This window comes from Petromyzon marinus, chromosome 49 (assembly GCF_048934315.1).
Source record: "Petromyzon marinus isolate PM22_M1 ecotype Great Lakes invasive population chromosome 49, UKy_Petmar_22M1.pri1.0, whole genome shotgun sequence".
In the NCBI taxonomy this organism is placed as follows: domain Eukaryota; kingdom Metazoa; phylum Chordata; class Hyperoartia; order Petromyzontiformes; family Petromyzontidae; genus Petromyzon; species Petromyzon marinus.
The window spans coordinates 3,523,763-3,549,155 of record NC_133715.1 but is presented as its reverse complement, the minus strand read 5'-3'; the positions used below and the strand labels follow the sequence as shown (position 1 = coordinate 3,549,155).

Genomic DNA, 25,393 nt, shown 5'->3' with positions numbered 1-25,393 from the left:
CAGACAGATCTTGGCTCTCCAACACACCGGTTAGTGCTGTACTCGTGACGAATTGGCCACGTTCTGTTTACGTGACAACCCTTACTAGTTGGCTGTGTCGGGTGGTGGCGGGTTTTAACGACACAATTATTTATTTACGCGATCTAACCCCCCCGCCCCCCCCCCAAAAAAAAACTCTATTATGGAAAACAGAACAACACTCAGTGATGATGCTGATGATGATACAACTGCGTTTAACAAAATAACACGCGGAGCAGAGACAACGCTGACGCCGCAACGTGGCCGTTCCGCGCGAGTGTCCTCGCCGCGTCTCCTCTGGACGTGACCACGTCCCGCAACCCAAACCGGGGCCCCGCGTTGGTGCGGGGGGGGGGGGTCGGCTCGGCTCGGCTGCACGCACCGCGCCTCGGCACACGCGGCTGTGTCGCGAGCCCTTCTGCCACGCCGCCTGCTTATATAGTCGCTAATTATAGGCCTGCCCCTTTTAAGGACGCGCGCGCTCTATTTGCGCTCGTGCACGTGAGCTCATGACCCACGTGTGTGCGCGTGCGTGTGTCGGCGTGCGTGTAAACATGTAACGCCACATACTGGCACCATGCGCCTATGCATGTGTCTTTATTTATTTCGCACCGTACGTCGCCAACCGCGTTGACCGGAGAGTGTGGGGAAAGGACAACAAACTGAATACTTAAAGCAGTCCTAAAGAAATGGGTTTTCAATCTAGATTTAGGAGCACTCCTGCTATTCTAGTAGCAGCGTTCCCCAGCAGTCCAGCGGTGATCAATCACTTTTGAAGAGCAGATGCTCCACCAAGCTGAGAAGATCAGAATCAGAATCTTTATTTATACTGGAGAAATTCGATGTGCTATAAAGTTATTTTTTTCACAGATGTTCAGTCGGGGCGGGTCAAACAGTTACAACAACAAACAACACAAAAACACGATAGGAGTGCAAAGTATAGGAAAGGGAAAACAAATCACCTAAAAAAAACTAAAACCAAGCTATTTTTTATTTTACCAGGTAAGCCCCATCCTGATACTAGCTTCTTTTTCAGAAGCGACCTGGCCACAAATGATAGCTCAACGAAAGTGGCTTATCACGTGGACATTTATAGCATCCACAAACTCTAAATAATTTGTCACGTGGCGAAATCTAAAATCATTCTCCGTACGGCCGCTGATGTTGCTGTCGAACAATAACTAGAATCTTACATTGTGGCGGTCGAGCCAGATGACTGTGTCAGGAGTGGCGGGACTGGTGCTCCGTCACTGATGATGATGATGATGATCTCTTTAAAGTGGCCTTCCCTCTGTAGTTTGGTCGGTTTTCCTGCTTCTGTTTTTGTTTTCTGATTTTCGTGCATTGCGTATTGGGAATCCTAGAATTCAGTTCGCATTATTCATTTGAATACTTTTTTTGTGATGATTCATTTTATTAACGTATAAAAATGTATCGATTGGTTAGTTCAAATGAGCTCTTTGACTCACATTGCAAGCATCGAATAATGCATTTTTGTAACTGATTCATGCACAGTGTGTTTATAGTTTTGTTTTACCACCGCTGCTTGTACAGACTCGTACCAACACAATAGGAGAATAATATTGCATTTGTGAATGTGATCGTGACGCTTGGATCGTAGAGGGGGTAAATGATTACATCGTAATCTATGTAGTCAAGTAATGTTGATCTGAAGTTAATAATACGTTATTGGGTTGCTGCATCGGTCAGTTAATATGTAAAAAAGCAGGTTAATTATTTTTTTAAATACCTGTAACATATAGAAAAATATTATTTTAACATTTTGGCTGACAGTAGAATAAATTACATTTTTAATTAAGGCTATCATTTGTGGCCAGGTCGCTTCTGAAAAAGAGGTATATAGCTTAGTGGGCCTTACCTGATAAAACAAATATATTTAAATTTAAAATAGTTCAGTTTTGGGCTATTGGCTGTTCCGAGCCAGAGCCAATCAATGGTGGAAATGTATCACAGCCAAATGCGCATGTTTCTAAACCTAGAGAACCCGGTGACAGCCACGCGACCACGGTGAGAGAGAGAGACGCGCAAACTCCAAATATACAGCAGACGTCAAGGTCCGGATCGAACTCACGACCTCCTGTATACCAGGGGTGGTAGTTAACGTCTTGCCACCGCTTTGTCTAATGAACAGACCAGCGGTGCCGTAAGGACCCTGCACTGGCTCCGTTTCGATGAGCCAGTGGAAGAGGGTTATCGTGCTTTTGAACTTCAGCTCTGACCTCTGTGTGCGAGTTTAAAATCGGCTCCACTTACCTTTTTAACAAATGGGCGTTTGTTCAGAACGAGCTGCCTGGTGTAGAGGCGGCTTATTAACCACATCTGGCATTGGGTTTTTTGGTGAACGAGCCGATGGCTGTGACTACCCCCCGGGTTTGGCACGTGCTGCCGCTAATGCTGATGAACGTTGGACCCGAGTCGGCATCGGCGTGGGGCCGACGACTTCAAAGCCGTTTAATCAGCCGGCCGCAAATTCACAGAACAGCGCTCCCTGGGCATGTCGGGTAAAACGCAGGGGGGGGGGGGGGTGGGGGGCGTCTAACAAAAGGGGGCATTGACTTTGTTGGATTTAGTTTTTCATTTGTGCCCGAGAATCTAAGTAAAATGGCACGGCGCGTAAAAACCTGCGGCCCTTTGCGATGCATTTGACGCGCACGGAGACAGATAATCCCCGTTTGAAGATAAATTTACACTGTGCACCCCCCATGTCTCAAACGAGTTTCGGGTGGCGGCGGTGGCGGCGGTGGCGGCGGTGGCGGCGGAGGCGGTGGAGGCGGTGGTCACCTCTTGCTGGCGATTCTGACAATTCCTCCCTCCAATGGCAAGGATGGGTCCCTTTCCCGAAGACGTTCGACTGTGCTTGACTTCCCACCGAGGTTTTCTGTTTTTGCAGCCTCATCAAACAGGCGCTCAGTTTACCCATCCCTGGAGGGGGAGTATCGAGGGAGTCCTCTTTGTGAATCGGTGCGCAGGATTTGAACTTTACGAGCTCACAACCGCCAGGGGACCCCCCCCCCCCACTGCTCATCTCGCAGCGAATTATAAACCGACCGTAAATCCGTGATAAATGGAGGTGAATGTGCTTAAGTTATCATGGAAACCTACAGGGGGGGAAAAACGTGTTGGAATTATTCAATGAAAATGAATGTGTGTGGACAACACGGCCTAAATGGAAGTTGTTGAGGTTCTTTTTGTCTCGGCAAAACTATCACGCTTTCTGTTGTTTGAATTCACGTGCTCGTGTGATGACGTCGCCGCGTCTCACCGGCCTTTTGCTGTTGTCATTGATGCGAAGTTTTACTCCTTTGGAACAGCATCGCCAGCTGCATTTGCCAAGTCTTGCCTCGTGGCAGTTTCGCTTTGGAAGATGTTCACCGGGTTTTTTTGCAGCGTTTTTTTTTTAATAAAATTTTCTTTAGCGTCTGACCAAAGCAGCCGGGGTGTGCCTTACCTCGTCATGTCGAAGAAAAAAAAATCTAAGTTGGTTTTAAGCCTGAGCATTGCTTGAAAATGGGTGAACACAAATTATTCGTAAGAAGTATTATGGGGCTGTTGTGGGGGCTAGGCTGTCAACGGCAGAGGGCATTTAAGCAAATTGCATTGTTGTACTGCGCCATGCTCCGATGTCTATGCTCTCCAACTTCGGCAACTTGCGCCGACCGGCGTGGTGAAGTACAATCAACAACCCTTACAACTGGCACGACATGGAGAGGCCCTCATCCAGCAGTGGATTTGACAAAAAGGGCTGCGCGTGTTTCTAAATTATTTAACTAGCGTGCACTCACTAGACTTGTCCATTGTTTACGTCGTTTGCGAGGGTCATCGGCTAGAGTTCGATTATAACTCCTTGCTGGGCATTGCTGCGAGGAATAGAGACGCAAGCAATGTTAATACAGAACCGTGCTTAACCTTCTGGACCGTTCGGGCAAGTGCTGTTGGCGAGCACCTATTAAGGCTGGCACAGCGCATGATGGGATGGTGATGTGGCGAAACGCCGCGCCTGCCCACCTTTTGTCTTCCCAATGCCACGTGATGTTCACGCGCAGCACTTTGTGTTCAGTATAATTTTGTTTAACGCATCACCGACCACGTGATGTTCACGCGCAGCACTTTGTGTTCAGTATAATTTTGTTTAACGGATCACCGACGGGTGTGCCACCCATGCACACTCTGACGTCATCTTTCCAATCTGTACGGCATCTACTTCCGCCTCGGATAGGTTGAATCACCTTAACGTTCAACTATGACATCGATATAAACCGTTGCTTACATGCACCAATACGACAAAAGTCGAATAGCTCCAAGAGATTCCCAGCTATCCGAGTTCGATTCCTGACCCATGTGGTCACGGTGCAGCTGAGATCGATCTCGGCAATTGCCCAAGATTGCCCTTTTTGGGTTGGCTAGACCGATAGGACAAGTGTTGTTAGCGAGCGCCTATTAAGGCCAAGCGATTTCGACTGCCCACACCCATACGCACAGCTGTCGGTGGTGGGGGGAGGGGTCACCCAAATTGTAAGGATGGCAAAATCGGGTGAAAGGGGGTCAACACGGCTCCAAGGCCCGGGCAACTGCCGATCTGCAGGATTAGTGCCCTCTTGTTGTGTTTTCCCGTTGTGTGTTTTGTGTTGCGGAATGTGGCAGACGCAGCGTCGGCGACGCTCGTGTGCACAACTATCGTTTAGATGCACTTGAGTGCACTGTATCGTAAATGACTTTTTTATGGAGGAAATAGCAAAACTACAGGAACTCTCTATCTCTCTCTCTCTGCCGAAGCCCTCTTGTCATGCCGAGCAGACCTCGACATTGGCATTTAGCTCCGTGACGTATTGCCATCATGCGCGAGAATAGAATGCACTTGGGTTTACCTATATGTAAACTTTAACGACGTTTCAATATAAATCGCTGTTCATCTCACTACAGCATATCAGTGAAACTGCGTTTATTATTAAGAAGGAAATTGACTATCAACCGCTTGTCCCCTACTTGGTATTGGACACAAACTTTTACCGAAGTCTGATTTTCCAATCTGGCAGCGTATTTGAATAAAAACGCCAAATATCTGTTTCCCAATCCAATTGTTTTTGTTTTACGATTTCCAACGAAGGTTGAAAGGATTAACACATCATTGGCGCTGTCCGCCTGTTGTTATGAACATAAGGTGTATGCAAACATACATACGCACGGATATACTTGCACGTACAACTCATGTTACCTCCCTCACCTGCTATGCAGGAGGTCGTGGTTTCCATCCCAACCCTGACGATACCTGTATATTCGGAGTTCGCGTGTCCTCTCTCCCCATGGTGGTCGTGTGGATGTTCTCTGGGTTCCTCCGGCGTTTGACCTCCACGGTTAGAGTGAACGTGCGTTTAGATTATTTGTGGTGACTCTATGTGATCTCACTTCGTTGACCTATCACGTGTGGCCAGGTCGCCTCTGAGTAAAGAGCTTCTATAGCTCAGTGGGCTTTACGTGGTAAAATTTAAAAAAATATTGCAAAGATATACATTGTACAAGCCAACATGGATTTAGCACATACTGTATGTATGTTCATGAGTGGTGCTTAAGAGGGGTTGAGAACAGGATATTAGTTGTAGACAAAAACTAAGCACCATTATGCTATGTTAAGTATGCAAGCTGATAACCATAATATTGTACAGCGATAATAGTTTAAGGCATGTGGGAGCATGATGACACTTAACCAAAAAAATTCTGCACATTCGTCAATTAACGCTGTGTGGCCTTAAATGACAAAAAAAAATATCTACGTCTGATAGGTGACACTTTGGACACCCAGAGAGAAAGGCCAAGAGAGACAAGAGTTCCAGAGTGAGCTTGTTTTATTCACTGTTCCTTTCTCGCACCACGGCCAACGCAGCCGAACCTCCGATCAGCGCGGTTGGCGACGTGCGGATGGATGCGAGCGAAGCTGCAACGTGCACAGGGCAGCGTCGCGAAACAATTCGCTTCGTTTCGCGAACAAAACTAAAACCCGAAGTGACGTCAAGAATACAGAGCCACCTCCTCCCCCCCCCCCCCCCCCGCGGAACCAAAAAGTGGTGCCACGCGCCTGCGCCGGGTGACGTCGCTCCTGTCGGCACGAACGACGCACCGCACAGCGCACGATGCTAATTGTACGCGAGTCCGAAAAACTATTTAAAGTTGTCCTTATCATTCGGAAGATCCCAAAGATCTCATCCCCATCGAGCGGCACGCATTAGGGGCCGTCCATAAATGACGTCACGCACCTAGGGGGAGGGGGGCGGGGTCAGACATTTGTGACGATGTGTGACGAGGCGGGGGGGGGGGGTGGTCTTCTTTGGTTCTTTCGGTAAAGTCACGTAGAATGAGAATATAGTAATAAATTAATAAAATAAAATAACACGATAAAATTCTCACGACGTTTATTGTGTGATTTTATTTTATTAATTTATTATTTTGTTCTCATTCTACGTGACTTTACCGAAAGAACCAAAGAAGATGAATCCTTGCAGTCACGAAAGCTTTAAATCGAAATTTGAGTGGGGGGGGGGGGGTGTTTGAGAAATGTGACGTCACATCAAAATGCGGAACTTTAAATAAAGACACGTTCTACTTAATTAAATAGACTTTTTAATAAATGTTTTCTCCTACAACATCAGAGTGCAGCGCTACATTAAATACGCACTACAATGACAATAGTTTAAAGCGATTTGAAGCATGTTTTATTTTCAAAATGGAAATATGGTTTTGGGGGGGGAGCAGAGCTTTGTGACGTCATATTTGAGGGGGGGGTCTGACTTTTTGTGACGCCGTGTGGCGAGGGGAGGGGGGTCAAAAATCGCGTGACGTCATTTATGTACGGCCCCTTATAATTCGTAAAATCCCAAAGACCCTTCCCCATCGCACGCGGGCTTTACACGTGCGTACAGTACACGCGGACACTCGTGTGTAAGGCAAATGCCGGGCTAGCTAGCGGGGAACACTTTCTTGACAACACATCTAATCAGCACCGCGGTGTCGCGCGGCACAAACCAAAAATAACATTGCCACTAAGGGGGCTACCGTCAGAGGGCCTTGCGTGCAGCGTATGACACCGCATGGGCTCTGGACAGTTCCAGCGTCTCTCCCTCTCTCTCTCTCATGGAAAACTTAAGCCATCCATGGTAACTTTTAATCGGCGTTGTGTTCAATATAACCGCCGTGACCATAACATTATAGCATTTGTCTTTTGTTATTTCTTATGCTGAATATCGCATGTGTCTCTTAGCCTAATGCCTATTGCAGCATGTCAATTGCACTTTGGTACCCTATTATTTGGCAGCGAATGTAATGTATTGATGGTATTAATGCAGGCGGGGGAGCAGTGGCAGAACAGGTTGGCATAATTACTCATCGATCTCCGAGAGTGATTCACTTCAGTGAAAAGTGATGTCTGCCCCCCCGCCCGCCACTACTTCCTGAATTAACATGCACTTACCAGCATGGTGAAGTATGGTTAAACAACCCCCGTGACCAACCTCGGCCATGGGGAGACCTTCATTCAGCGGTATATTGACACAAGGCTCCACATTATTTTTTTTATTTTGTTGATCAGTGGAACAGCCGAGATGGCTCAAAATATCTGCAGCGGTTGGGGCTCCTGACTTTCGAGTTCAGCGTTAGAATATTTTTTTTTTGATCCTGGAGGTATCCGATGAGCCACAAAGTTATTTTTTCACAGACGTCCAGTAGTGCCACAGATTGTCTCGTAGAGTTGTGAGTTCGCATCCCTCGTCAGCTGTGGCTTGTGAGCTCATCATTCCTCCAGGGCCTCCAAAATTGATACTGTACCACCGGGTGGGGAAGCAACAGTAGGTTGGTGTTTTAAGGATTTTTAAAAAAAAAACTAATTTCGTCCTTGCAATTCAGAATGTCAAAATTTCACCGCCGACTTAATACAGTGGTGGAGGGTGAGTTTCACTTAGTAGAACCGTTGTTTGGAATGTGGAGGCTGTGTTGCTTTTTGAGTAGCGAATGTTTGATATGCGGTGTGCGTAGTCCTGATTCTGGCAGTCCTCCCGGAGCACTATATTAAATGTTTTGCTTTTACGTAACACGTGGATTATCGCCTGGTGAGTATTTCGCGTGAGATAAATAATTAATAAAGTATGAATCTACAAAGCGCCACACGTGCCACAGAATACACAAAACTGCTTCCCGGGGGAACTCGCACCGTGCTTTAGCTGATTAGCACAAAGATAATAAAAAAAAATTGTTTCACGAAAAGAAAAAAAACAAAAAGGCGATTCTCGGTCAGCAGAAAGTCTACGTATAGAGGATTACGAAGTTGCGTTTTGAATCCTGGCCACTGGTAACTTCAGTGGCGAGTTATATTTGAACGTTTTGGCGGTACACCAGTGGTGAGCGGTATATAAAAAAGCATTTTTTTCTTCCTTACGATTCGCAAGCCCGGTCAGAAAATCTTGCGGGGTGGTGAGCGTCAAAATAATTTCTCGCGATGTCGGAGCAGTGACGAATGTCAGTTCAAATTTTTATTTCAGACTGTCTTATGAGGACCGGTGTGTTATGCTGCACCGGTGTACCCGCCAATACGTCCATGTGTTACTGGTACTAGACCACGCCCTTTGACTAACTCGCATTAACCGGCTTGGTGAAGTATGGTCGACCAGCTTGGTGATGTCGGGTCAAATAACTATCACGTCTGGCGTGCACTTGGGGATGCATTCTTCCAGGAGTGGATCGACAAAGGGCAGTAAATAAACAAATGTAGATGACCCGGAGATAACCTATTGCTGTGCAATGGAAAATATAATCAGACTCAGAATGTTTATTTTGTGGAGGAATCCGATGAGCTATAAAGCTCTTTTTCACAGATGTCCAGTAGGGGCAGGTCAGAACGTTACAACAGCAAACATTAACATGGCACGCTTATATCTATTGCGAAGTTTTTATTTCTATCCTCTAGGAATTAAAGAATATTCTGGTGAACGATTTGCATAAATAGGAGCACAGATTTAAAAGTTAGAAATATGTTAGATGAACAATGTCAGTCTTCTGTATTGGTTACTCCCGTCTCTCCGTTGTCACTATCTAGTATATTCTCATTATATGCCTATCGCTCTTTCACCATTAATTCAATCCATTCATCATCATTTACTGTCATCAGTTTCGCGTTCACCAAAGTCACGCATCATGACAGATTTGCCCCCATCACTTCCTCTCATTTATGTTATCCACCTCTTCATATGTAAATTTCCTGTAAAGCGCCTTAACCAGTGGCTACACATACATTTCGTTAAGGTAAGATAAATCTTGACTTAAAGTTTTCGTGACTGCAATAATTCATATTCTTTGGGTCTTTCGGTAAAGCCACGTAGCTTTACCGAAAGACCCAAATAATATAAGACAAGATACGTCTGTCAAACTTCTTCCGCATTTCCAGGTCAACGGAAACTCCCGTGTAGCCAGTTACCCAGCTAGTTTCTGTGACAAGGGCCCACAGCAGCCACTAACAACAACAACAACGGAGTTACTCTTGGGGTGGACTAGAGCACAGCCAGCAGCTAGCCAGGAAACGCGAGGCACAGATTATTTTAATCGTCGCATGACAGAACATTTTCCGTTCATCACTTTTGAACTGCTTTCAGAAGTGACCACTGTTGCTTGGAATTGTGTCATGTGGTTACATAGCAAAGCCCTTTACGAATTCACTATTTTAAGAAATATATTTTTCTTTTTACCAGGTAAGGCCCACTGAGCTTTTTTTCAGAAGCGACCAGGCCATCGTGAATTGTAGCAGCAGCTAAATACTATAAACGCAATTATTTTTCGAAATGTGTAGGTAAAAAAACTGAGAAAAATCCACACAACCACGGTGAGAGAGACACGCAAACTCCAAATATACAGCAGCAGGCGTCAGTGTCTGGATCGAACCCACGATCTCCTCCGTGCCAGGCGAGGCAGCTAAGGTCTCGCCACCGTGGCACCAGCGAATGTGATCGTGACTCGACGGGAGGCCACATAGTGGGCTCCCTGTGGCATAGGTCCGCTGCAGCTATGATTTTCACGGCATCATTTCCGTGCAGCTGCGCTTAGCCAAGCGCACGGCCACGGGTCCGGCAGTGTGGTCAGCAAAGTTGACGCGAGCGTTCGCCAATCGGTGTGGGTGACTTTGCCCGCCGGCCCCTGGTCTTGGCATCACAGCTGCAAAACAGCTGCCGGCCGGCTCGCTCGTGTGAAACGCAAGCCGGATCAAAACGGTGGACTGTGATGAATGTCGCGGTTGAAAATATCATTTGCGTACAAATGCGGCATCGTAGTTAAAGATACTTTTAGGGCGCAGCAGGTTGTCACGTTGCCCGATAAGACCCACGTTTAACCGTCGAGATGTGAGCGCGAGCAACGGTGTTTGTTCCCGTGGGACCCTCTTGAAGGCGCCTTACATTGTGTGAGGTTACGGGCGAAATGTCTGGCACGCCGCAGCCAATGCATGAATTGTTTCATTAATTGATGGCATACTATTTGATATCCTCAATAGATGCGTTAATAATTGCACTTGTACGTACAGTCATTTACGCCGAACAAAATACATGTAGCGAACGTTTCCTCGCGAAATAAGAATCAGGTTAATGCTTACGATGTCACGATGTTACGCCACTTGGCGACAACAAAACTTCACCGCTGGACAATTTCATTCGAGTCACTGGCCACCATCACTCTTCTCGTAGACTGACACACGTGGACTGACAGCAGGGCACCACCTTCCAGAGAGGGCACTGCGCAGCTTGATTAGCGCATGAAGGGTTTTGCCGACGGAGTAATTGAAGCTCTAAAGCGTTCCGTCGATTTACTTTCAGTGGGCTTTACCCGAACTCCGGCGTACTGCTGATCCGGCTTTCAGAGGTGTCACCGTACGTTATTAAATCGCATAATTAAATCACATTGCGTAATTATATTTAATGATGTTACTCTTTTTACGATTCAACTAAAGGTGATTCTATTATATAACACAACATAATAATTGGAGAGATTTTATCAACCGTGGCGTGCTCCGCAATGGTCTCGCTAAGAATGTTCTCCCAGCTGCTGACTGCAACCGTAGAATATTACGCGTGGCACTATAGCGATCGCAGCCTGAGGCCTAGATAAAAAATATATTTATTTTACTTTAAAAATGAAAAAATACGACGATTCGTAATTTGTTTCGTTTTTAATTTAGATTACGCAGCGTAGCGTTGCAGTTTAACACGTAGGCTTTCGCGACCAATATCATCCATAATACAGGTTTTTTTTTGGGATTAGATCGTGTAAATATCTGGATGCCACCTGATGATGCCAGTTGTAATACTGGCAAAACGTCGTACTCAGATTGTAAATCTTGTGGTTTTGCTCTCCAAAACACCGGTGTGCTGTACTAGTAACGAATTGGCCACGTTCTGTTTACGTGACAAACCTTACTAATTGGCTTTGTCGGGTGGTGGCGGGTTTAATGACACATTTATATTTACGCAATCTAACCCAAATAGCTGTATTATGTAGCATATCATATTTATTTTTCGACTAGAACGTTCTACCGCTGGTACCAGTCATCGGCAAGTCCACTCAGCTCCACGTCCTCCTGTACCACATCACTCCATCTCTTCTCTAGCCCGTACCGCGCCCGTTTAGCCTCCTCGATCCGGCCGAACAAAAGCTGTTTCGGCATGCGGTGGCTGGGCATGCGGGCTACATGACCCAGCCATCGCAGCCTTGCCTGCCGGAGGAGCTCACCGATGAGACCTTGTCCAGATCTTTCAAGGATTTGTGAGCTCCTCACGCAATTCAACCTCGTTAAACCCAGGATGGACCGTAGGCAGGCCAGCCTAAATGTTTCTAACCGGCGAAGATGTTCCATTAGGGAGGTCCACGTTTCGCAAGCGTAGAGAAGGAAGGGAATGACCGTGGCCGAAAAAAACCTGAAGCTTCGTGCGGGGTGACATACCAGGTAGCTTCCACACAGCATTACGTAACCGATGAAAAGATAATACCGCTCGACTGATTCGGAGTGAGACCTCTGCTGTCAAACCGGAGCCGGTCATAAGCACACTGCCCAGGTATGGGAAACTCTCCACTCTCTCCACAACTGCCCCATCACCAATTGGGAGTTGTGGGGGTGGAGTGTCCGATGGTACAACATACCCAGACAGGTGCTTAGTTTTGGTGGGGCTGGTGGTAAGGCCCCACCTCTTAGTGGCAAGCTCCAGGTTCAGCAGCAACGCCTCCAACTCCTCCTCTGAATGAGCAGCAATTACTAGATCATCGGCATACATAACGTGGTTGAGCAATAGGGAGCCATCCCTTGACCGCACCCGGGCATCGATCAGCCTCCCACTGTAACAGATAGAAATACCTCCGGTACAGCAATTGAAGGTTTTCACGAACTACGTGATCGAAATAGATGTTAAATAATGTGGGAGCCAGAGGACATCCCTGTCGCACCCCAAGGTGTACAGGGAATTGCTCCGACTCCCGGCCACGTAGTGCTACCCGGGCCCGCTCACCATCATGAAGGTCCTTAATGATCGTGAGCAGAGGGTCAGGGACTCCGTACACACACTAATACACACACACACACCGTGACACACACACACACACAGCGACACACACACACGCGCGCTGCCGCAATGACACGCCCCCCCCCCACCCCATGGCTGAGCGCTGTTAGGGACCCGGGGGTGTGTAACGCGATCCGGGATGTGTAACGGTGCCCCGCGGCTTCTCAGCCTCGCTGCCCAGTTCTGGCATTTGACAGATGCAGTGACGGTACCGGTCAGCCAGTCCGCGTGCAGAGAGGCGAGGTTGTGACGGTGGTGGTGGTGGCTGCGGTGAGGGCGATAGAACCCCCCCCACCTCCACCACCCCGCCGTGCGCGCGCACACACACGCGCGCGCAGCGCACATGGACTGAATGTTCCAGTAGCTGTTGACCCTCTTCCCCTCTCCCTCTCTCCCTGCCGCTCTCTCCGAGCCAGTGGCTCTGTAAAGAAGTGGAGAGGTGGTGGCGGCAATTTAAAACCCCGCGCTGAAACTGCACACCGCGCGGCACTGTATAGCGGCGGACAGAAGACCCCCAAAGTGTGGCGCGCAGACGAAGCGGTTCGCGGACGACGCGGTGAGGGGGAGAGAGAGGAGACGCGTTTCCAAATAGAAATTTTGCGCTTTGGAAGTCAAAGGGGGTTGGGGGGGGTGTGCTGGTCACTGTTTACCAACCACCACCACAACAACAACAACAACAAAAACCTCTCCACCCACACCCAGCCACCCAGCTAACCCACCCCCGCCGCCGCCACCACCACTGCCCGAGCACCCGGAGTGAGACAGAGAGAGCTGTGAACGTGCGGCAGCGGTCGCCGTCCTCGCGAGCGACGTGTAAGGTGGCGGCGGTCACCGGGAGAACCGCCGGTGACGCTTTGGCAGCAGTGGCCCGTCGGTGGCCGCGCTCATGGCCAGCTCGGCCCCTGCCAACGGTCTGCAGGGAGACCCTGAGATAGAGCTCTTTGTCAAGGTGAGTTGACGGCCAGTGTGGGTGGGTGCCACCGCTGTTGGATTCTCCGCGGAGAACCACGTCCGACTTGACAGCCGCGTGCGCCGGTTCGCTCGTTCGACAGGCCGGGCGTAATTTATTTAGGAGCAGGCGATGGGGGGTAGGGATTGGGGGGGGGGGGGTGTCACGAGATACTTGGGAGTCCGTACGAGGAGGAGGAGGATGATAATGATGGTTATTGTTTTATAAACTTTGCGTTTTGTCTGAATTGTCTCAGGTGTCACTCTTTCGGGGGGTGGGGAGATTTGGGCTCTGGCTCAACCCACGACGTGGGTTGTGTGGCCGTGAGCACATTTCACATGCCCCCCCCCCCTCTCCCCACGGCATTTTGCTGCATCGCAGTAACAACGCAATGATAATAATGTCCCCGCAGTGTCGGAGTGCGCTTACGAGAGTTGTAACTTGGGGAAAATCGGTTCAGAAGGCGAAGTGCACTAACCACTAACCACAAAGCTCCACAGTTGTCTGCAGAGCAACGTCTTAGAGCAGGGGCGGGGAACCTTTTTTTTCTGGCAAGGGCCATTTGGATATTTATATAACGTCATTCGCGGGCCATGGAAAATTATCAACTTAAAAATTAGCCTGTTATTTTTGGTCAAACATTTAATCAACTCACCCCTAGTGCGATGGCTGGAACTGCTTCTCTTTGGCGAGGCGTGTGATGATGTTAGCTGGTATTGACGATGGCGAGGCGTGGTGATGATGTTAGCTGGTATTGACGATGGCGAGGCGTGTGATGATGTTAGCTGGTATTGACGATGGCGAGGCGTGTGATGATGTTAGCTGGTATTGACGATGGCGAGGCGTGGTGATGATGTTGCTACTCGCAACTACTTTTCCAGGTTTGCTCTTCCTAGATTTATTGAATTTCGAGTCCCGCCTGCGGTTGCCTTGGCAGGGCCAGACCCAAATGATTTCGCGGGCCCTATACGGCCGCGGGCCGGACGTTTCCCACCCCTGTCTTAGAGCATGGGCGGCAGGCCTCATCAATGTATCTCATGAGATATATCTCTCTCGAGGTCATTTCACTCTCACGATCTACAACTTACTGTCAATGCACTGATTAATTGAGCCCCCCCCCCCCCACCCCGTGTCGCTCACGTGGTTCGTTTGGCCATACTTCACCACGTTGGTCAGTGCGGGTGCGCCAGGGGACCGATTCGGATGTCACTCATCACTGATTTCACCGGTGGCCCGGCGTCGAAACTCGGGTGGCCAGGTTCATCGCGCAGCGTGGGAACCACCGCCGCCCCATCGCTCGCAATGATTCCGTTATGCGGCATCCCTTTCTCAACGCACACCCCGTTCATTGTTGAGCGCAGGGCAGGCCCGGCTCTAGTAGCTTCCTCTCGGATTGAACTGTTGGGGGGGGTGCCAGGGGAGGGGGGGGGCAGTAGAACTGTTGCGTGGGGTGGGGGGCACCGTGACAGCGATTCACCACGAAGGAGGAGAGTAAACTTGGTTGGTGCCAACGGGACATTCGGTGGTGGTGCAGGGCCCAGCCCAGAAGCGGCCGCCCGAGCGCCAGCCAGCCCCTGGGCACGGGGTAGCGCTCCCATCACCATCGACGCTGTCGAGTCGGTGAAGGAAAGTTTTTGCCTTGCTGTGACCGGAGCCACCAGGCCTCCCTTGCAGGGGCGTCACAACCGAGCGGCGTTGCCCGCAAGTGCTGGAAAATGTTACGCGCCCCGCTGAGACGATGACAGCGGCGATGATGAAGGTGCCGAGGCTGACCGCGATGAGCGACCCAAGACACGCAACTCGCTGAGCCCTCTTCTGGCCTACGGCTCATACAGTACAGCGTATTATGTATGTAAGTTGAACTTCTTTCGCACCTTGCGTAGCCAACCGTGCTAATCGGAGGCGCGGGGGAGGAAGACAACAAACTCAACACAAAAAGCAGTTCTAATTAACTAACTTTTCAATGTAGATTTAAAAGTGAAAAGCTCCAGTGGCTTCCTAATATCGGAAGGAAGAGCGTTCCAGACGGCCGCAGAAGAGCATCTGAAAGCGCCACGCGATGCGGTGACCACCGTCTTTGTTCGATGGCCCAGCAGCCAAAAGCCACTGCTGCTGCGAGGATGACCAGAGCTCACGTGATGGTTTATGCTCCTTGACGAGATCAGCGAGGTAGTGGTTCATTTGTGGCGAGCAATTTGTGTGTGTAATGAGTGCGACCATATCATGCATTCGTCCGACGACCAGAAGCCAACTTATCGTGGATTCGTATAGCGTCTTCATCTCAACAGAAACGGTGGGCGGATTTATTTTTAGAGAGAGAGAAAAACAGTTGGTCATAGGCAGGACTTGAATAGGGACAGCACGGATGAGTGGAGTTCCAGACAATAGGAGCAGCAGAGGAGAATGAGCGACCTCCTACCGAGCAAAACGTTGACTGGAGGCTTCGATGGAAAGCCTTGGTCGCTGGCGCTTACCCCACTGATGTTTATTCTTTTCATGAATACTTATCATCACGATTGGTTCTCTTTAATCAACACATCTAATCAGATTCGGAGCAGTTGGTACTGGTCCCACTGTGGTGCAATGCTGTTGATATTTTCCCAACTCCTCCGGATTACATCTCGCCAACAACGTGTCCGTGTGTTTCACTCTGCACGCGCGTGTCCCCTCTGGGCCGAGATGCCGTGCTTTAGCTGTTCCTTGCGTAATTTTCCGACCGCATGCACACGCGCGCGCCTGTTTTGATGCGCGGCACGTTGCTCATTTTATTTTGATGGCGACCCAGGACGAAGAGGGCCACAATGGACCCCGTTGGTTTTGTTTGCCTCAAGCACAGAGGCCGAGTGCCCTTCGTTGTTGTTGTTGTTTGAAACTCCGGCCTGAAACTTTATTTTTCCTCTTCTTTGGTTCTTTCGGTAAAGTCACGTAGAATGAGAATAAAATAATAAATTGATAAAATAAAATAACACAATAATATTCTCAGGCCGCTTGTGTTGTGGCCGAAACGTCGTGAGAATATTATTGTGTTATTTTATTTTATCAATTTATTATTTTATTCTCATTCTACGTGACTTTACCGAAAGAACCAAAGAAGATGAATCATTGCAGTCACGAAAGCTTTAAATCGAAATTTATTTTTCCTGTTCCCACGAATTATTCCTCGTCGTTTTTTTAACGCACGCGATTGTTCTGGTAGGCGAGTCGTCTCAAGAAGTAATTGCGTCGTCATGCGTTCGCGTCTCTGCGTGTTGAAATCTTCACACTTTTGACACGTTACTGTCAGTGTGTGCCCTGTTATTTGTTGGGCGAGTTGGAGTGGGGGGGGGGGGTAGGTAGGTGGGGGGGGTGCACGCTGTCAAGCCGATCAGCTGGCACAGATTCACACATTTTTCGCAGAGCCTCTGTGACAAATGAGATGTGCGCCAAAACCCCTACAGCTGTCCATTGCGTTACAACGAATCATTGTGTGTACCACTGATCTCTGTGTTGCCACTGATCTCTGTGTACCACTGATCTCTGTGTTGCCACTGATCTCTGTGTGTTGCCACTGATCTCTGTGTTGCCACTAATCTCTGTGTTGCCACTGATCTGTGTGCTGCCACTGATCTCTGTGTTGCCACTGATCTCTGTGTTGCCACTAATCCCTGTGTTGCCACTGATCTGTGTGCTGCCACTGATCTCTGTGTTGCCACTAATCTCTGTGTGTACCACTGATCTCTGTGTTGCACACTGATCTCTGTGTTGCCACTGATCTCTGTGTTGCCACTGATCTCTGTGTTGCACACTGATCTCTGCGTTACCACTGATCTCTGTGTTGCCACTGATCTGTGTTGCCACTGATCTCTGTGTTGCCACTGATCTCTGTGTTGCCACTGATATCTGTGTTGCACACTAATCTCTGTGTTGCCACTAATCTCTGTGTGTACCACTAATCTCTGTGTTGCCACTGATCTCTGTGTGTACCACTAATCTCTGTGTTGCCACTGATCTCTGTGTTGCCACTGATATCTGTGTTGCCACTGATCTCTGTGTTGCCACTGATCTGTGTTGCCACTGATCTCTGTGTTGCCACTGATCTCTGTGTTGCCACTGATCTCTGTGTTGCCACTGATCTCTGTGTTGCCACTGATCTCTGTGTTGCCACTGATCTCTGTGTTGCCACTGATCTCTGTGTTGCCACTGATCTCTGTGTTGCCACTGACCTGTGTGCTGCCATTGTCCCCTCACCACACATTATGATTGCCTTAGCCCCATTAAGATCGCAGGTTCCCGTGCTAGATATTGGGGTGCATTCATTTAAAAACGTGTCACTTTCTTAAATAAGACAAACAAAAAAAGCTCTAAATCACGTGCAATGTGTTTTTTTTTAACTAAGCCCTACTTTTGGTCAATTTTACATAGTTGAAATGATAATAATTTGTACTTATAAGGTGCCTTTCACAAAAAGGTATTAAAGCGCCCTGAATGAAAAGGAAGAAAGAAAATAATCGAGAACCGGGTGGCAGCATTAGAGGCAAATACACAACAAATGGTTAAAACCTGTTTAATTTTTTATTTTACAAGGTGAGTTTCTAATCGGCACTCAAATATGTCAACACTGTTCGAGAACCTGAACATTCCACAACCTAGAAAGTTTAAGCAGTAGCTGTCTTCAAGGGACGGCTGTTTCCGTTGACGAATATCAGGCGTATTCGAAAATATCAGGCGTATTAGAACATACACAAGCCACATTGTGGCTGTGGCCATGAAATCCAAACTACGGACCATATAGTAAACCACTGTGGTCTACGTTCCTTCAACGGAGGAGGGAGGAGGAACAGCGAAACTAACACAAACTCTCCCCTGAAGCCCCCTTCGTAAATGCTGGCAGATTTTGACATTGGCCTCTAAGCTCCTGAACACGAGAATAACATCAATGTCATCTGAGGTGACTCAACTGTGTCTCAATTCAGAATTCAATCCTTGTCGCAACCCCATTTCTTGGAATTGAGTGAGGCTGTCACCCTCTGTTAAATGGGTATTCCTCTTAGTCCCTAAAACAGTCGTGTGACACACACACACACACACCTAGCATCGTTTGATTGAAATCTATTGAGTTGATTGGGTATTCCATCTTCACACTTCAGGCAGGCAAAGTAAATACGCACGTGTGCATGGCGCATACCATTGAAGTTTGCCCAGGGTTTATTTCATGATTCAAATCTGTTTTAGTGAAAACAAATCATGGACGATCGGGGTAAAGCAACCTGCAAGATTGTTCGGGAAGAGTACGTGCCTTGGCGAGCGCTCTAAGGTGATCCGTTGTTGTTCACGAACTTGCTATCCGCAAATCGCATCTGGAACTCTACACGGACTGCATCGAGAGAGAGAGAGAGAAATAATGTGATGAGATATAAAGTGATGAGAGAGAATCCGATGCGAGAGAGTAATGAAGAATAAAGCGACGAGAGATAAAGTGATGAGAAAAATAGACGGGAGAGATCGAGAGAGAGAACTTCTCGAAGCATCTGCAGACGTTTGCGCGTACGACATTCGTAGAGTCAATATCGCTATCCGTGAAATTTGCTATTCACGAGGATCTTCGGAACGTTACCCCTCGCACCGGTAGACGTCAGCGGGGAGACGAGGTCGTGATGGGTAACGCCGCTGTGCTTGATGGGGGAGGGCAGGTGACTGGCATTGGAGTGGCGCCCACGGGTCCATAACTGAGTGGAAAGAAGTGGACTTCAGGTGGCGGTGATGAGTTGTGAAGAGCAACCTTTGAGGCTATGGGGGAAGGAAGGAGGTGGCTGGTGAGGTGTATGTACTGCATGTAACCAGTTTGTCTGTGACAAACAGCAGCGGAGCGCAAGCACAGAACGACTACGAACTCGGACTTGCAACGGAATCACCGATCGTTTCTATAGCAGCCAGTCACAAAAGGCAGGCGGATCAATGTTATATCACATGACGCAAGACTGACCCATGGGATTACTCAAATCCGTGATTCGCTTGTCAATGAATCAAAGCAGCGATTAAACGGAATCTTAACCTCGATTCTGCGCTTTACCTGGAGTCCTCGATTCCAGTCATTGGGTTCATACAACACAACGGTATTTTAAAAATAGTTTTGCAGCGCCTATCCTTCGTGATGCATGTATGCATGTTGAACTTCTTTCGCACCGTGCGTCGCTAGCCAACCGTGCTAACCGGAGGTGCAGGTGGCCTTTGTGGCATTCGGCATGATGACCTATTGACCTCGGTGCTATGGGCCATTTAATTGTACCGCAATGGCTAATAACCGCATTTACAAAAGATGAACAAAGTGGCATCACGGCTGTGCGAGCTGTGGCAAATGGTCGTGATTTTATTCAAGATTCCAATATTTTTGCCTTGGTGATAACTGGGGCACATTTATATTTATACAGCCTTTTGTCCATCCCCCTGCTGAATGAGGGCCTCCCCATATACGCCGCCATTTGTGGAGAAGGGGGCTTTGCTTGACAGTACTTTTCACCGCGCTGGCGAGTGCGGATTGGTGAACGGTTCGGGGAGTCCTCGGGACGAGTTCGCGGAAACGCTCGCCACCACCACGTGAGCCGGGAATCTAACTCGGGTGGTGACTTGGTTGGTCGGGCTGGTGTGCGCTAACCGCTGCGCCACCACTCCGCCTTACGGAATGTACGGCGGTCTTAACGATTCCATGAGCCAGGAGGTTTCTGTTAACCAATAACGTGCAATGTATATGAATAGGAAGTGCAGTAATTGGCCCTCACGTCGATTTAGATTTGTTGGAGGTATTGTGAGCAGAGGTGCCTGGGACAAAATCACCCGGAGCTATTTTTTTTATTTGTTTAAAATGTGCATGGACTCCTCTACTTACGAACGAGTTCGGTTCTAGAGGTCTATTCGTATGCCGATTTGTTCGGGAGTCCAACTTTACTCCTGTCGATTCAAACATGTACGGCATGTACACTAAATATGGAGAATGGCTTTAACAGTTGTATAATCTCCTGTAGATGTAGATGCCACTGGTTCTTCATGTTCTGCAGATGTAGATGCCACTGGTTCTTCACGTTCCGCAGATGTAGATGCCACTGGTTCTTCACGGTCTGCAGATGTAGATGCCACTGGTTCTTTACGTTCTGCAGATATAGATGCCACTGGTTCTTCACGTTCAGCAGATGTAGATGCCACTGGTTCTTCACGGTCTGCAGATGTAGATGCCACTGGTTCTTCACGGTCTGCAGATGCCACTGGTGCTTCACGTTCTGCAGCTGTAGATGCCACTGGTTCTTCACGTTATACAGATGTAGATGCCACTGGTTCTTCACGGTCTGCAGATGCCACCGGTTCTTCACATTCTGCAGCTGTAGATGCCACTGGTTCTTCAAGGTCTGCAGATGTAGATGCCACTGGTTCTTCACGGTCTGCAGATGTGGATGCCACTGGTTCTTCACGTTCTGCAGATGTAGATGCCACTGATTCTTCACGTTCTGCAGATGTAGATGCCACTGGTTGTTCGTGTTCTGCAGATGTAGATGCCACTTGTTCTTCACGGTCTGCAGATGCCACTGATTCTTCACGTTCTGCAGATGTAGATGCCACTGGTTCTTCACGTTCTGCAGATGTAGATGCTACTGGTTCTTCACGGTCTGCAGATGTAGATGCCACTGGTTCTTCACGGTCTGCAGATGTAGATGCCACTGGTTTTTCACGTTCTGCAGATGTTGAGGCCACTGGTTATTCACGTTCTGCAAATGTAGATGCCTTTGGTTCTTCACGTTCTGCAGATGTTGAGGCCACTGGTTCTTCACATTCTGCAGATGTAGATGCCACTGGTTCTTCACGTTCTGCAGCTGTAGATGCTACTGGTTCTTCACGGTCTGCAGATGTAGATGCCACTGGTTCTTCACGTTCTGCAGATGTAGATGCCACTGGTTCTTCACGTTCCGCAGATGTAGATGCCACTGGTTGTTCGTGTTCTGCAGATGTAGATGCCACTGGTTCTTCACGGTCTGCAGATGTAGATGCCACTGGTTCTTCACGTTCTGCAGATGTAGATGCCACTGGTTCTTCACGGTCTGCAGATGTAGACGCCACTGGTTCTTCACGTTCTGCAGATGTTGAGGCCACTGGTTCTTCACGGTCTGTAGATGTAGACGCCACTGGTTCTTCACGTTCTGCAGATGTTGAAGCCACTGGTTCTTCACGTTCTGTAGATGTAGATGCCACTGGTTCTTCACGTTCTGCAGATGTTGAGGCCACTGGTTCTTCACGTTCTGCAGATGTAGATGCCACTGGTTCTTCACGTTCTGCAGATGTTGAGGCCACTGGTTTTTCACGTTCTGCAGATGTAGATGCCACTGGTTCTTCACGTTCTGCAGATGTAGATGCCACTGGTTCTTCACGTTCTGCAGATGTTGAGGCCACTGGTTTTTCACGTTCTGCAGATGTAGATGCCACTGGTTTTTCACGTCCTGCAGATGTAGATGCCACCACCGTCGTCCATTGCGCGGTAGTTGAACTTACGACTCTCGGTCCGAACAGGCAACTTGACATACGGACCAGGTTTGTTCGTATCTCTGAAAGTCGCAAGTCGAATGTTCGTAAGCAGAGGAGTCCCTGTATATATTTCATCTGGAAATATCCTTCGAGATGGAAACACCCCATTTGTACGCGTGTGCACAGGGTGTCAATTGACGGCGCATAGCGAACACGTGACGATACCTGTCGACAAAAAGAATCCATTTGAAATCTATAACCTACATGGCGTACATTTATACAGTGGATCAGAAGCTTTATTTATCCTGGAGGAATCTTACGAGCCTTGAAGCGATTTTTCACAGATGTCCAGTTTGGGGAAGCAAGTCACGAATAAATAAATACGAAGCACGGAAGTACGGTACAACACAGATCACACCCGGTCAAAGACAAGCACGGTTTGACACACACGCACACGGAGCTGCGCATTGCATTATACGACAGCTCCCAGCCTTGTCCACACCACCATCTCCAGAGAACGAGACTGCGTGGTGTGTGTTTTTTTTGTCGTTTATAATCACCCGACTCTCTTTGTGCGCACAATGGACGCACTGCGTGTTGTTACATCAAATCGTCGCGACGTGCTTCTACGCTCCCACGTCTGTGCTCCGCGCGTTCACCGAACCTCAGTGACGAGTGTCGCGAAGTGCGCTCAAATTGCCCACAATGACCCGCACGGCATGGGGGGGTGGGGTGGCCTCATCCAGCTGTAGATTGGAAAACACGATCGGCGTACGTCACGTGTATAGAAATCGACGTCAATTGGTGTACACTCTTGTGACGCGGTGTCACTGTTAAAGCGACGAACGGTCCGTTGCAAGGTCTCTGACCCGGAGCCCATCAGAGGCACAGTTGGGGGTTGCGAAAATTCGTGGTGTGTGTGTGCGTGTTACTGCGCACGCGTGCTTACGCCATCCCAGCTGTGGCACGGGTTGCCCCTTGTGTGTGTGTGTCGCTGTGTGTGTGTGTGCATCACTGTGTGTGTGTGCATCACTGTGTGTGTGTGCATCACTGTGTGTGTGTGCATCACTGTGTGTGTGCATCACTGTGTGTGTGCATCACTGTGTGTGTGTGCATCACTGTGTGTGTGTGCATCACTGTGTGTGTGTGCATCACTGTGTGTGTGTGCATCACTGTTTGTGTGTGCATCACTGTGTGTGTGTGCATCACTGTGTGTGTGCATCACTGTGTGTGTGTGTGCATCACTGTGTGTGTGTGCATCACTGTGTGTGTGTGCATCACTGTGTGTGTGTGCATCACTGTGTGTGTGCATCACTGTGTGTGTGTGTGCCTGTGGTAGGGGGGAGCGGTGGTGCAGAGGTCAGCGCGCCACATTACGAACCTGGCGACCCACGTTCGATTTCCCGCTCACGTCCACCAACACCAGCGACGATTATTTGAACCAGCCTCAAATGAGTACCTGGTGCGGTGTGTAAAAACATCGCCACTGGGGAGACAAAGCCGTCTGGGCGTGGTGCTGGCCCATCCACCTCCTCGTGTGCCGTGCCGGCCTTCACAGGTGCTGCTCGCTAACAGCACTTGCCCCAACAGTCTGTTGTTTGTGTATCGCCTGTATAGATAGGGGCCCGAAAAACGAAACGCATCGTCAGGATGCGATCGTTCGGCGTGGATCGGTGAGGCGTTCGCGCCTCCCAAACGACGAGTGGAACCCGTTGCCCCTTGTTAGGGTGTTTCCCAGTAAACGTGGGGGCCAATGTTGCACAAACGTTGAGCCAACGTTGGTCCAGCGGTTCCGACCACTTGCCAACGTTGGCCCAACGTCGCGCGGTCGACTGGGGTTTGCACCTTCAGCATACAACAGGGAAAGTGCATATTTGCAGCGCGCAGGCCGCGTTCGCTTTACACCGGCACGTGTGTTTTGGTGGAAGAGTGTAACGCGTTCGCTTTACACCGGCATGTGTGTTTTGGTGGAAGAGTGTGACGCGTTCGCTTTACACCGGCACGTGTGTTTTGGTGGAAGAGTGTAACGCGTTCGCTTTACACCGGCACGTGTGTTTTGGTGGAAGAGTGTAACGCGTTCGCTTTACACCGGCATGTGTGTTTTGGTGGAAGAGTGTAACGCGTTCGCTTTACACCGGCACGTGTGTTTTGGTGGAAGAGTGTAACGCGTTCGCTTTACACCGGCACGTGTGTTTTGGTGGAAGAGTGTAACGCGTTCGCTTTACACCGGCATGTGTGTTTTGGTGGAAGAGTGTAACGCGTTCGCTTTACACCGGCACGTGTGTTTTGGTGGAAGAGTGTAACGCGTTCGCTTTACACCGGCACGTGTGTTTTGGTGGAAGAGTGTAACGCGTTCGCTTTACACCGGCACGTGTGTTTTGGTGGAAGAGTGTAACGCGTTCGCTTTACACCGGCACGTGTGTTTTGGTGGAAGAGTGTAACGCGTTCGCTTTACACCGGCACGTGTGTTTTGGTGGAAGAGTGTAACGCGTTCGCTTTACACCGGCACGTGTTTTGGTGGAAGAGTGTAACGCGTTCGCTTTTGGTGGAAGAGTGTAACGCGTTCGCTTTACACCGGCACGTGTTTTGGTGGAAGAGTGTAACGCGTTCGCTTTTGGTGGAAGAGTGTAACGCGTTCGCTTTACACCGGCACGTGTATTTTGGTGGAAGAGTGTAACGCGTTCGCTTTACACCGGCACGTGTGTTTTGGTGGAAGAGTGTAACGCGTTGTTCGCTTTACACCGGCACGTGTGTTTTGGTGGAAGAGATTTCCGCTCGCGCCGCTGCTGTCAGAAGAGGCCTCCAGACGCTGGCCACACACGCGTTTCTTTTTTACGAAATTGCCTGCAAGCGGCGGCTTTCTTCCCCTGTCGCCAGCGTCCTTCCAGGAAGGTCTCCCGTCACCACGGTGGCCAGCCTGTGGGTGGTTAGACGTGCACATGTGGGTGCGATACGAGAGCATTCAAGCCTTGGGTGCTTTAGAAGGGCTAGACGTTGCTCGTGAGGCCTTGAAGTTGTTCGTGTTAAAAGGCCATGTAGCAGCGTGTTTGTTTTTCGGCGAAACTACGTTCGTTTTCTGGCCCAATGGGGCTTCTCATTATTTTACAGACAGGAGTGGATTCGGTTCGAAACGTTGCTCGTGCCATGTGGCGAACAGGAACGGGCATTCATGCGAGTGTGGAATAGTGGCGATTCAGCTCTGCTTTTAATTAACACGCGCACGCTGAAATCTGCAGGCCGACATATGCGCGTGTGTATGCGTACAAGTGCTCGTATTTTTTTTAGGTTTGCAATTTATGCCTGCGTGCGTGTGTGTGTGTCTGTGTTTTCTGAACTTATGGGGAGC

The 25,393-nt window shown here is 49.0% G+C and overlaps 1 protein-coding gene across 2 annotated transcripts in view; it reads left to right on the top strand.

The window, feature by feature from the left end:
- Positions 1–25,393, top strand: part of LOC116953033 (chloride intracellular channel protein 5-like) — a 79,856-nt gene that overhangs the window by 23,384 nt on the left and 31,079 nt on the right. The window contains exon 1 of one of the 2 annotated variants that reach the window (XM_032972858.2): positions 12,826–13,563. The exons of the other annotated variant lie outside the window; for it this stretch is intronic. Coding sequence (XP_032828749.1) covers positions 13,501–13,563 — 63 coding nt within the window. The 5' untranslated portion in view covers positions 12,826–13,500. Of the gene's footprint in view, positions 1–12,825; positions 13,564–25,393 lie in introns of those variants that run through there. 2 annotated transcript variants of the gene reach the window in all.